At 41.8% G+C, this 12,741-nt stretch overlaps 1 protein-coding gene across 1 annotated transcript in view; it reads left to right on the top strand.

Moving 5' to 3' along the window:
* The window catches only part of PNPT1 (polyribonucleotide nucleotidyltransferase 1), a 357,765-nt gene that overhangs the window by 124,439 nt on the left and 220,585 nt on the right, over positions 1-12,741 (top strand). Inside the window, exon 9 of the mRNA XM_069234364.1 lies at positions 5,125-5,311. Coding sequence (XP_069090465.1) covers positions 5,125-5,311 — 187 coding nt within the window. The remainder of the gene's footprint in view (positions 1-5,124; positions 5,312-12,741) is intronic.

The raw sequence follows: 12,741 nt of genomic DNA, 5'->3' as shown, positions 1-12,741 counted from the left end.
CACTAGACACCAGGGATTGATTTTTTTATTTTTTTTTGTCAGTTTCACGCAAGGGGAGCGCCTTCTTGAAGCAAGGGACGCTCCCCTGGCGGGGGGGGGAGCAAATTTAATTTAGGCTATTTTAATTAGGCCGATCTGCCCCCAAGGGTAAGGGTCGCTCCCCTGGGGGCAAATAATTTTTTGCACATTTCTGCCCCCTTAGGGGCAGATCGGCTTATATTTTTTTTAGGACAATCTGCCCCTGGGCACCAGGGATTTTTTTATTTTTCATTTTGGCCCCTTAGGTTCGCTCCCCTGAGGGGGGAATTTTTTATTTTATTTTTCCCCTATTTTTCAATGTGTCCCAAGGAGGTGGCAGAAACCACTAGCCACCAGGGATTTAAAAATTTTTTGTTGTTGTTTACTAATCGGCAGCGACACCTTGGACAAGGGTCGCTACCCTGTGGGGCAATTTCTGCCCCCTTAGGGGGCAGATTGGCCTATTTCTATTAGGCCGATCTGCCCCCGGGGGGAAGGGGCAGAAACCACTTATGCACCAGGGATTTATTTGTATGTGTGTGTCTGTGTGTGTGTGTGTGTTTTTGTGTGTGTGTTTTGTTTGGGGGGAGCCCCTTGGGCAAGGGTCACTCCCCTGTGGAGCAATTTTATTTTAGGCCACTTCTGCCCCCCACCTGGGGGCAGATTGGCCTTTTTCTATTAGGCCAATTTGCCCCCGGGGGGGCAGAAACCACATATGCACCAGGAATTTGTGTGTGTGCACACGCTTGTGAATGTGTGTTTTGTTTGGGGGGGGGGGCAGCCCCATGGGCAAGGGTCACTCCCCATGGGGGCATATTACTGTTGTCCATTTCTGTCCCCCCTGGGGGCAGATCGGCCTATGTTTGTAAGGCCCATCTGCCCCCAAGGGGGGCATAAAGCCCGCTAGGGTCCAGGGAAGACTTTTTTTTTTTTTAAAAAGAGGGTGGGGGTATGGGCATTCCCCCACCCCAAATAGATGGGGACAAAGTTGTTCTGCCCACAGGTTGGCCGATGGGGCAATTACCCCCGTTCCACTCCCCGGGGGGGAGGGGGGGACAGAAAGCCTACTGGATGCCAGGGAATTAAAAAAAAAAAAAAAAATAGTGGGGTGGTGGCTACCAACCAGTATGGAGTAACAGTCTTTCAGCTCTCCCCCCCCCCCCCCCCCCACACTCTAAAACATCTTATCCCACGGCAAGGTAGAGGACATTTGATTATTTTGGGTTTTGGTTTCACATTTAGGCCATGAGAGCTAGGCTAAATCTCAAAATCGTCCCACTTGGAACGGTGAGGGCTGCACCTTTTGGACTTTGGGACGCTGCCATGTAGAAAAATCTACAAGACCTAGATACATCAGAAAACTAAACATCTGGGTCAGTCCAGGGTGGTGTGCTTCACATGCACCCGCACCATTTTCTTACCCACAGTGCCCTGCAAACCTTCAGCGTTGCTTGAAATCCCACATTTTTCCCACATTTGTGTGATTAAACCTTCCGGAATCTGCAGGAATCCACAAAATTCCAACCACCCAGCATTGTCTCATCTATACCGAAAAAAATTCTGCCTCACTTGTCAGCCTAAAAACGTTTTTTGCAAACTGCCCTTTTGGACTTGCTTTGGTTCCCCCTCATTTTTGACATGTTTCTGGCTCTTGCCTGCCAGAGGCACTTGGCCCACCTACACAAGTGAGGTATCATTTTTACCGGGAGACTGAGGGGAACGTTGGGCGGTAGGAAGATGGTCCCGGTGCGGTGATCCCACACAACTGTGGGGAAAATGTGATTTTTCTTTTTTTTTAGGCTAAATTTGAGGTTTGCTGGGTATTTTTTGCAAGAAAACACTGGGGCATCCACGCAAGTCATACCTCCCTGGACTTCCTCGGGTGTCTAGTTTTATATTTCACCAAATGAATTGTGGTATACCCGGTATATAATGAAAACCCATTGCAAGGTGCAATTCATTTATTGGCTCTGGGTACCTAGGGTTCTTGATGAACATACAAGCCCTATATATCCCCGCAACCCGAAGAGTCCAGCAGACGTAACGCTATATTGCTTTTGAAAATCGGACATCGAAGGAAAAGTTTAAGTGTGGAGACAAATTGCTGTTTTTTACCTAAATTTCAATATTTCTTTTATTTCAGCTGTTATTTTCTATAGGAAAACCTTGTAGGATCTACACAAATGACCCCTTGCTGAACTCAGAATTTTGTCTACTTTTCAGAAATGTTTAGCTGTCCGAGATCGAGCACTGGTTTTACACCCATTTCTGTCACTAACTTGAAGGAGGCTAAAAGCACACAAACAATTGTCAAAATGGGGTATGTCCAAGTAAAATGCCAAAATTGTGTTGAATTATTATTATTATTTTTTATTCAAGTCTGCCTGTTCCTGAAAGCTGAGAAGATGGTGATTTGAGAACCGCAAACCCTTTGTTGATGCAATTTTCAGGGGAAAAAACACAAGCATTCTTCTGCAGCCCTTATTTCCTTTTTTTTTTTAAACAAAATTTTCACTGTATTTGGGCACATTTCTTGGTCTCCTCCAGAGGAACCCACAAACTCTGGGTACCTCTAGAATCCCTAGGATGTTGGAAAAAAGGACGCAAATTTGGCATGGGTAGCTTATGTGGACAAAAAATTATAAGGGCCTAAGCACAATCTGTCCCAAATAGCCAAAAAAGGCCTGGCACTTGAGGGGGACAAGGCCTGGCAGTGAAGGGTTTAAATATGGGTTGCTGAGTTATGTGGTACGTCCTGATAGCCGGTTGTTTAGGTTTGTCTGGCGCAATTTTAAGAAGTAGACAGTACCTGTGCTTCACACTGATCTTTCAATTATGCATTTGTTTGAGATATATGCATAGGTGATATGTTTCTGCAGGGATATGGTTACTCCTTGTATTAGGGTTGCTTGTAAAGTGATTCAGCTGACTTAGTACTCCCTTGATTGTAGAGGGCCATAAAGGATATGATCTGCCTGTAGATACAAAGGGAAAACGTGGGTGCTTTGGATCACATTGGGAATAACCAGGTCTTAACCATTCTTCTGCACTCTAAGTGATTTTTAGAGGTTTGATTTTTGAAGTTAAGAAATTCCATAGTTTTGCAGCTTGACTGGAGAAAGTAGTGCCACCAGTGGTTTCCTCCCTGCAAATAGGAATTGCTAAGCTCAGTCTCAGTCCTGTGTTGGGAGTAGTTGGTGATTTTGAGTGAATTAACTTTGGTTATTTGCTATTGATAGCTCTCTGTGTGATGCACAGTAGTTTGAAAGAGGATCTTTGGGGTCAGCATAGAGAGTTCAAGACTGTAGATGTGGGTTTGTATATTTACACATAGACATTATATTGCTGCTGAATTTGGGATTTTTTGTAGCCGTGGTATAGTCCATTTGCCTAGTCAAGTGTAGAGAGAAAGAATGATGCTGTAACTTTTTTGGGAAAGCCAAAATGAGGAAAGATGTTCATATAGTGTAAAAAGTTGATTGGGATAAATTGTCCACTTGAATAATCATGGAAAGTGCAGAGTCAGAGTCTGAGATTTTTCATAATTGTTGCTATGTTCAGAGGAGGTACCAGTTAATCTGTCCAGAAAGAGAAAGGGTCATAATTTTTCCATTCACCACGGATCACTGTTTCAGTTTTTGAAGCATTCAGCTTGAAGTTACTCCATGCCACTCATTGAGATATAGCTATGAGACAGGTGTTTAGATGTTCTTATATCCTTAGGATTTTCCAGTTTGAGAATTGTCTATGTATTGTATTCATAGTTGTTGTCAGTGAGTTTGAAGCGGTTGATAACATTTAGTAGAAAGTTTATGCATATGTTAAAAAGTAGAGGTGAGATGGTAGATCCTTGTAAACAGTGTGGTTTATGAAGTAAGGACTTAAAGAGAAAGGTGGGGTGTGAATCTGGTATGATCTGTTGTTTAGATAAGAGAAAATTCAGTTGAAAGTGATTCCATCTATCCCGACTTCTTTCACCGAAGACGTAATGTGTCATGGTGTGTACTCTTGTCAGAAGCTGCTGACAGGTCCAGAAGTAGGAACGCAGCTACACCATTTTTGTCAACTATGTTTTTTAATCATCCCACATTGTGACTAGGGCAAATTTAGTCTGTCTCTCTGGACACAATCCTGTTTGCCAGACTGACAATGTTTTTTTTTTTTTTCTATGAATTCTGAGATCGGTCAAAATACTGATCTTTCCTTACATTTGCTAAGGAAAGGTATATTGGAAATTGGTGTGTTGCTGCTGGGGTCCTGAGGGTCCAGGTTATTCTTCTTAAGTAGTAGGTATGTGTATGCCTTCTTTAATATCTCTGAGAAAGTTCCTATTTAAGGCGTTCATGATAATATTTCTGACTGGGATAAATGCTGATGTTGGCTGAAGGATCTTTCTGAAAATAAGTGGAAGGCTTGGATGGAGCTACTAGCTTTTCCTAGGTCTTCACACTCTGAGGTTGTAATTTTCTGGAAAGCTGATATAGATGAAGATTGAATGCCTGCATTGGTTGTTTTTCACTGTATAACAGGAAAGCAGTTGTTGCTCCTGGTTGTTATGCAAGAACCCTGTATGTCTGCTTTGTTTAGATAATGGGGTGGCAGTTTATTGCAGCAGTCTTGTGAATGTGGAGATTGACAGCTGCGGTCTGGAGTACGAAGTTCTTTATGCAGTTCCTTTGCTGGGCATTTGACTTTGTTGATCCTGCGTGACTAGCAGCAGCTATTAAGACTTAGATTTGTGGCATTATTCGTTTTACTTGGGGTGTTCAGTTTCATTGCCCCATGTTTCCACTTTTCAACATAAATTGATAATACTCCATCTCATTTTCTCTGATTCGATCAAGCAAGTTAGATGTTATCTCACACTTGTGCAGGGTCACAAAAGTTGATCTTTAGATCTCAGGCTGCAGGTGTCTGCTTGTCATTTCTAAGGGTGTTTGACCACCTGCAATTTTAGCATCTAATGAAAATGTTTGTTCTCTAAATACACCATTTCTTTTGTTTAGCACCTCAGTAACGTTCCAGAACAAGTGACTCCTTTACAAATAAAGCTTAGTATTAAAGCAGAACTGTCTATGTCTGAAATTATGCTTTCTTTTTTCCTAGTCATGATAGAAGCTGGGGCAGAAAACGTGCTGCAGCAGGACTTCTGCCACGCCATCAAATTGGGGGTGAAGCACACACAGCAGATTATCCAAGGCATCCAACAGATGGTAAAAGAATATGGACCAGAAAAAAGAGCTCTTCAGAAATCCTTTTCTGCTCCCGAACATATTGTTGAATGTGCAAGACGGTGAGTACTAATATACGTATTTTATTGAGAATGGTGTATACAAAACATGTTCTAAAAAACAGAAAAGCAACCTTTCCTGCATCACAGGGCCGTACTGACACACTGTTCATTATCAGCAGTACCCTTATTTTGGGGAGTTCGACCCTTTTGTGCTCCTGAACAGATTGTTGAATGTGCAAGACAGTGAGTGCCAATACATGTATTTCATTGAGAATGTTGTGCACAAAACATGTTCTAAAACACATAAGAGGAGCCTGTCATGCATCACAGGGCCATATAGGCAACATAATTATTCTGGGGAGTTTGAGGCAGGGTCGATAATGGCACATTTGCAATTAAATGCACATTCTTTCAAACAATAATGTGGTACTATACATGTTGTTAAATTTAAAACTTTCAATTCAGGATATAAAATGAAAACAAAGTTCAGGGTCCAAAAATAATACAAACTCAGTACAGCTGTGTAACCCTTTATAAAGGGTTGAAACCCCAAAGTTTTTCAAACTACACTTGACGATCGACAAATAATGTTCCCTGTTCCTCTTCCGCTGTTCGGTTGGCACTCTTGTTGGTCACATGGCTTGGTGCACACAATAGAATGTGTGATAAATAAAAATTGATAAAATGCTGAGGGATGTCAGCTCAGGTACCTTACTCTCAGTATTGCCAGGTGCTAAATGAAATGTCAAAACAGTGATGGATATAAAATTCTTGAATGGTACCAAACCATTATTTTGCTATCTATGCAAAAAAATAGCGCCCATATTCCAGAGCATCTATATAATGACTATAAGAAGCAAGTTTGCAATCACTCAGTAGTTCATGGGAACACACTGCTGTTTGAACCTTTTGCCATTTCAAAGTGCAATGATAGTAAAACGAGACGGATCCTTGCTGTCTTGGTCTCACAAGGCTTTATCAACCTGCATTCTTCGCAGTTTGAATGATTAAGTGTTTTACCACCAGTGAATACCATGTTAAATTGTGAAGAGTTAAAATACACTTTAAGTACGTCTAATGAAACTAACATAAATGGCTAAGTATAGTATCACCACTTTCTCTCATTGTCCATCTGCAGTGTGTAAAATAGAAATAATACCACACATCACATAAATAGGTCTCAGAAACCAATGTCCACACCCTAGCTTGGATGTATAGCACACTGTTTATATCTTAAGTGGACCACTATGCACAAAGTAGATTACTGTTGTCTTAAATTTAGGATGTCATGACTTCGGGTTGGTTAATACAAATCTAACCTGCATTTCCTATCCTTTAGCAAACAACATTCGCCCTTATAAGTAACTTTCTCAGCACAATTTACAGCTGCCTATTACCAGGCCCGATAATACTGACAGATGTCAGGCTGTTCAGCTCTAAGGAAATACCAATTACAAATTTTAAGTGAATTAACCAGCCTATTTTGCATGGTTAACGAAATGCTGAGCGTTGCTTCGGCCCTGCTGAAATGTTTCACATCTGAGCCACAAAACTATTTGGTGGTCCTGCTGTAACTTTACAACAAACTATTTTGTTTTAATTAAGGGTAAGTTAGGCTCCAAAACAATTAGTCAGTTTAAATTAAACTATACATTCCCTGCAGCCAACAATAGACCCCCAAAGAGGTTACTTAAATTCCAAAACAAAATTAATTTTCTGTTACTTTGTCTGGTTTCAAGTTCACACCTTGAATTGAAGTTTATTATAAAGTGCCATCCTACCAAGAGAAAACGCTTCACCAGACCCTGGGATCTCTTCACTTCCATAATAATTCTAGAAACATTTCACAATTAATCAGTATTCCAAAGGACAAGTGAGAATCTTGCTTTGGTTTGGTACTTTTAAGACCTTACCTTTTTATACTTTACGTTTCTCAAAGGAAGCTACTGTGTTAATTCAAACTCCCACTACCTGCTGCCTCTTCTGAAGTGTCTTGGGGTAATCTTCAATGAAATGTGCTTAATGTAGAGTAATGATACTTAAGCTGCACTCCTGTTATTACAGGGTCCTATGCACACTACCTCATATACTTATGGGTTAGGCTCTACCAAATCAAGTTAAAAAGTGCAGCATTTTGCCCCATTATCATTGCTAAAATGGGAGGAGTTGTGGGTAGGGTTTTATATCAAAATGTACCATGAGGCTTCAGGAATAAAGGCTATTTCGGAAACTTGGATAAACAGCTCCTTCCTGGTCTTCCTTTCAGTTGCCTTCTTTCTCAACTCTTTCACTATCACACTAAGGACGTTCAGCTGTGTCATCCAGACATATAGGGTTACCTAGAGACAGCCCCAAAGAATCTGTTTCAGAATCAATCACCAGACCTACATGTGAAGATCCCAATCAGAAAAAACGGAGAAATAGAAACCCTTTTACAACCAATACAATGTCAAAGTAACATGCTTTATGCTGGGTGGTGTGTGGAACAAAAGTACTGTAAAAGAAGAAGACAATAGTACACTGATAATTTCAAATGGTGTTTGCCTTTGCAAATCCCTCAGACATAGTAAACACACAAACATACAAAAAGATGAGAAGAGATGAAGGAGAGTGACACAGATGGGCAGTACGACTCACATCAGAAAGGTGGTAATCTGTATATGCTACCTTGTGGCTGACAGTTTAGTACCATGTGCAGTGGGCTGAGTGACGCCAAAGTTGGAGCTGTGGCCGCAAGCAATAAGCATTGAAACTTCAGTAATGCCACTATGAGATGTTCATAGGTCAGATTGGAAATTATTTGGTCAGTTGTACTTGTGTCATAGTTTGACTCTTGCTCTAGGCAAGACTGCTGGTCTAGGGATGACAGCACTTTTGTTTGTAGATGATTAGGCCAATCCTACAACAAGTCGTAACTGTCGGCCCAACTCTCCCGGCTCAGAAGCAGTACCTCTCCACAAAGCCAAACAGTAGAAGGAGATTTGTGGCAGCCTTTACGCATGGACTCAAGAGTGTAGCATCTTAGGGGAGTCGTGGTTAAACGGAGATTACCTTTTTCTCACATGAGTAACAAGTCTCAGTCACACACAGGCAATGAAGGAGATGCAGTAAGGTTTTCAATAGGTTTTATTAACAAGACTAATAGACTGTAAATTGCATGGGCTGCAATGATTAGGACAATGAACAACGCAAGAAACAGAATTGTAAAAACGACTCATGAATATAAAGACATCCCCACCATCTTGCAATAACATGAGATGTGAAATAGGCCATAATTCCCTAGCATGGTGAACCTAATCTCTAACCTGAAGAGAGCTAGGTGTGTTAAACCTAATCTGCCAGTACCATGTCCATGAGAAGAGCACCAAACCCTTGTTACCTTGGAATGAGGTCTCTAGATCAGACTCCGTGGGGACACGAAGGCTGGGTCTGCATCAAGGCAACATGTAGCATGAATAGTGTTGATGGCATTTGGTAGGAATCCCTCTGATAACCTCGTCAGATTTGTCTATTTAATCAGATCTTGTAGGACCCCTGGCTCGGGTATGTTCCCAAACAATAGATAATAATGCATGCTTGGGGTGGCATTACATAAACAATTCTTTCCAAAGTACATTATGTTCCTGACCCACGTAAGTGTAAGAGGGACATGATGTGAATACATATGTATATCACTTGTCTTTGACGGTGATAGTGACACCTTCACAGAGTGGCACTAATAACGTGAAATCAAAACATCTTCTTAACTGTAAACATAGCAGCCACCATGGAAGAAATAATTAAATAAATGTGCTAAAACAGAACAGGCTAAGTAGGTTAAAAGTCACTAGGTGACTGGGCACAGGTCTGCAAGCCAGAAGGCTAAGCTATCTCCTGATTCCCAATAACACCAAATTGGATCCACTACACCCTCCCCATTGACGGAACAAGTATGTCCCATAATGATGACGCCAGGGAAGGTGAATGAACCCAAGCTAAAATGCTCTGGACTAAACAAGCTAAAATCATATTAAAATATAACTAAAATCTAATTTAAAGCTTGTTAAAAATAGCTAAAAGAGACGAAAATTGACCATGACAAGCACAGCAGGCCAAAGTTAAAGGCAATGTTGGCAAAACTCTGAAACTTTAGAATAAGTCAATGGTCAAATTAATTTAACAGTAGTCATGATCTTGAAGAATGTCTTCGAAGCCATCGAAAGGAAGGACACTCAGGAAAGAGACCACATTGTCAGATCGATGACCGGATTGACAGACAGATCCACAGAGCAGTAGCGCGCAGCAGCCTCAGGCGCAGGATCACCCACAAGGGCAACACCATCCAAAATGCTGAAAGTCTACCAAGGGCGGCTTGTAAGTGGCCTCACGAATCAGCCTCATGGGGCACGACCGTGAATTAACCCTCATCGAGAACATCAGCAGTTCTTGGTCCACAGGAGGCACTGGCAGAACAGCAAGGCACACAAAGGTAGATGTTTGAAGAGGCACCAGGTGCAATTAAAGACTGGTTGCCCACACCATAAAATTGGATGGAATGACAGTGACCAATCATGCTCCAATTCTTCCGGCAGCAGAGCACGAACTGTACCATGCGATCATGGCGCAGCTGGGCTGGTGGTAGTAGCTCCATCACTCCGCTTAGCTGGGAAGGCACAACCAATCCGTATCAGGAACAACAGCAGCAGTATTATGCTGATCAATGCCAAAGGCACAGGAAAGCAGCCAAACACACTTGAAAAGAGTGAATGGATGGCTACAGGAATGACTCCGAAGACAGTCTGAAAGATGGACACGAATCCAGACCCAACAGCCTTAAAGGAGTGCACAATCCCTGTAGTGCTTGAAGCATTGAATATTCTGGATTCCAGCTTGGGGAAGTTAGTATTTGATAGGGATTGTATCTTGGCTGATGATCTTGCTACCTGGAGAGCATACGTCACTCTAGCCGATGTCAATGCAACTTGTTTCTGGAACAGTAGCAACTTTAGTCTGCTCAGCTTGTCATAATTTACATTTGTAGTATCAATGTGAGGCCACATTTCTGCTACCCTTATCTCTTGTGTTGGGGGTAATAAAACATGTCTGCAACACATTACAATCTTAGAGTTTGAAATTGCATAGGCAGTTTCTGGTCTCATACCGCAACAGCTTTGTTCATTCAGCATCACATAACTTCCATTCAAAAGTAAATGAAATGCTGTATGAATCGAAAGGATGGGAGTACCCTTCAGAAAACAGGCCAAGTTTGCGATCCCCGCATTGCAAATGCCACGAAGGGACACCTGTTTGCAGATCATTGAATGACTAACAGTAGTCTCACATTCGATTCCACTGAGAAAGACCTCCGTTTCGCCATTCAGACATTTATAGTCAAAGCAACACAAAAGGATGATGGACGGAGTGCTGAGCAATGCAAACACTCACCCCCAGTCACAGATCTGAGTTTAATCCATCGTTCTTTTGCTCACCATGCCACCCCAGTTTGGACCCAGCCATATGCAAATCAGTCTTGACCCTGTTCCTCATGGGAATAGTCCAGTCCGAACAAGCATCCTGGGACCAGTTTCAGGGTATCACCCTTCATCAGCCAGGCTAGCCTGAATCCATTGATATTCAAAGGACAGTTCTTTCTCTTCTGTACTATAGCTATCGCCTAGCCGCTGGTATCTGCCCACAGCAAGATGTTTCAAACATTTAAAAAAGCGAAAGGTGGAAATGGGCAGATTTATAATGCCATGTATGAGCTATACTGTCGAAGGACTTTCTGCAACCGTGAAAGGCAACTTTTCTATATGAAGCATGGTGAAACTTGCTTCTCTTTTAACCATTGTCTGTTGTTGCCTCGATAAATTAAGAGCACCAAATCCGTCACTACTGTTAATGTATTTCCATGGAACATGGCCATTTTTCAGAATTGTAGTTTCCAAGCTAACTGCATGATGGAACGCAGTTGACTTTGTCCATTGTGTAAAAAGGACATGTCATTCTAAATGATGTCTATCGCAGATGACACTGTGTTATTAAGGGAGTATATCCTATTGGACAGAGTGTTCATGCCATAATCGACAACATCTAAAGCCTTTTCCAAATTTTCCTTATCTATCTACCTTAAACACACATCTGGTTCCATCTGCGAAAGCTTCCAAATCTCATTGTATATGGCATAGATTATTCTTTTAGAGCGTGTCTTTCTGGGACCTAACAAGAAATCTTGTAAGCGTATGTCTTCAGATGGCGTATTAAGATGTACTTTAATTGCTGCTAAGGTGTTAGTCTGTAACCATTTTTGGTACAGTTTACTTACACTGAATGTAGTAACTATACTCAAGTGTTGACCCAAGGCAAAGCGAGGGTCTGGCCGGCTAATCTGGAAACCCCCTGAGGAATTAACAAAACGTGTCTGACACCTGTTTGTGTCTACTGGCCACAATAACCACCCGCTGGGACTGGAAAGTGAAGAATTATAGATACCACCCTGAACCTTTCCATCTAATTCTTCCTCGCGGCGTTTAGGAAAGATTGCCAATTGGTGAATTTCACTGGTGTGGGGATATTGGGCGCATTAATCTCCTTTATTTTTGCTAACCCTAGACAGGATGTCTGTTGAATTGTCATTTAAAAAGATCATTTGAACAGTAATAAGGCACGCTCTATATAAAGCTTTCCTACCCTGAGTTTGCCAATCTTGTGTTCCCCATACACTTTTTACATCAGTAGTGTTCTTCCAGTATTCGTATCCTTCAACTGCAAGTTGGGAAACAAAGGAATCTGGAAAAAATATGTGAATTTATCTGAATAATGCTTTGAGCTCCCCACAGGTGGAATTGAACAGTGTTCCAACTGTGTGTAGTTGCTCGGTGCAGGTAGTAATGTTCCCAGTTATTATGAAAGAACATCTCCCCATAATTATTTGTGTTAGTGTGCCCATCATCACTTTCAAATACAGTATAATCCTTCAATTCAGCTAGCATGGAATCAACAGTTTGAACATCCCAGTTATCAGAAACAACACCTGGTGTAATTACATCAGTCATTGAAATTTTGAAACACATATGCGTTGGAATGGCCTCTCTGCATGGTCACCCCCAGACTTTTTGCCTTCCTCCTCTTCTTTTTCTGACCTCATTTTTGCTAACCAGTGCTAAAGTGCATGTGCTCTCTCCCTAAAAAGGTGGTAACATTGGCGCATACCCAATTGGCATATTTAATTTATTTGTAAGTCCCTAATAAAGTGCACAAAATGTGCCCAGGGCCTGTAAATTGAATGCTACTAGTGGGCCTGCAGCAATAGTTTTGCCACTCACATAAGTAGCCCCATAACTATGTCTCATGCCTGCCATTGCAAGGCCTGTGTGTGCAGTTCACTGCCACGTTCGACTTGACATTTAAAAGTACTTGCCTAGCCCTGAACTACATATGTCACTGCTAAAGTAGGCCCTAGGTAACCCATAGGGCAGGGTGCTATGTAGTTAAAAGGCAGAACATATGTA

The sequence above is a fragment of the Pleurodeles waltl genome, chromosome 5 (genome assembly GCF_031143425.1).
Source record: "Pleurodeles waltl isolate 20211129_DDA chromosome 5, aPleWal1.hap1.20221129, whole genome shotgun sequence".
Taxonomy (NCBI): domain Eukaryota; kingdom Metazoa; phylum Chordata; class Amphibia; order Caudata; family Salamandridae; genus Pleurodeles; species Pleurodeles waltl.
Note: the sequence above shows the minus strand (reverse complement) of the source record. Positions and strands in the feature narration are given on the sequence as shown.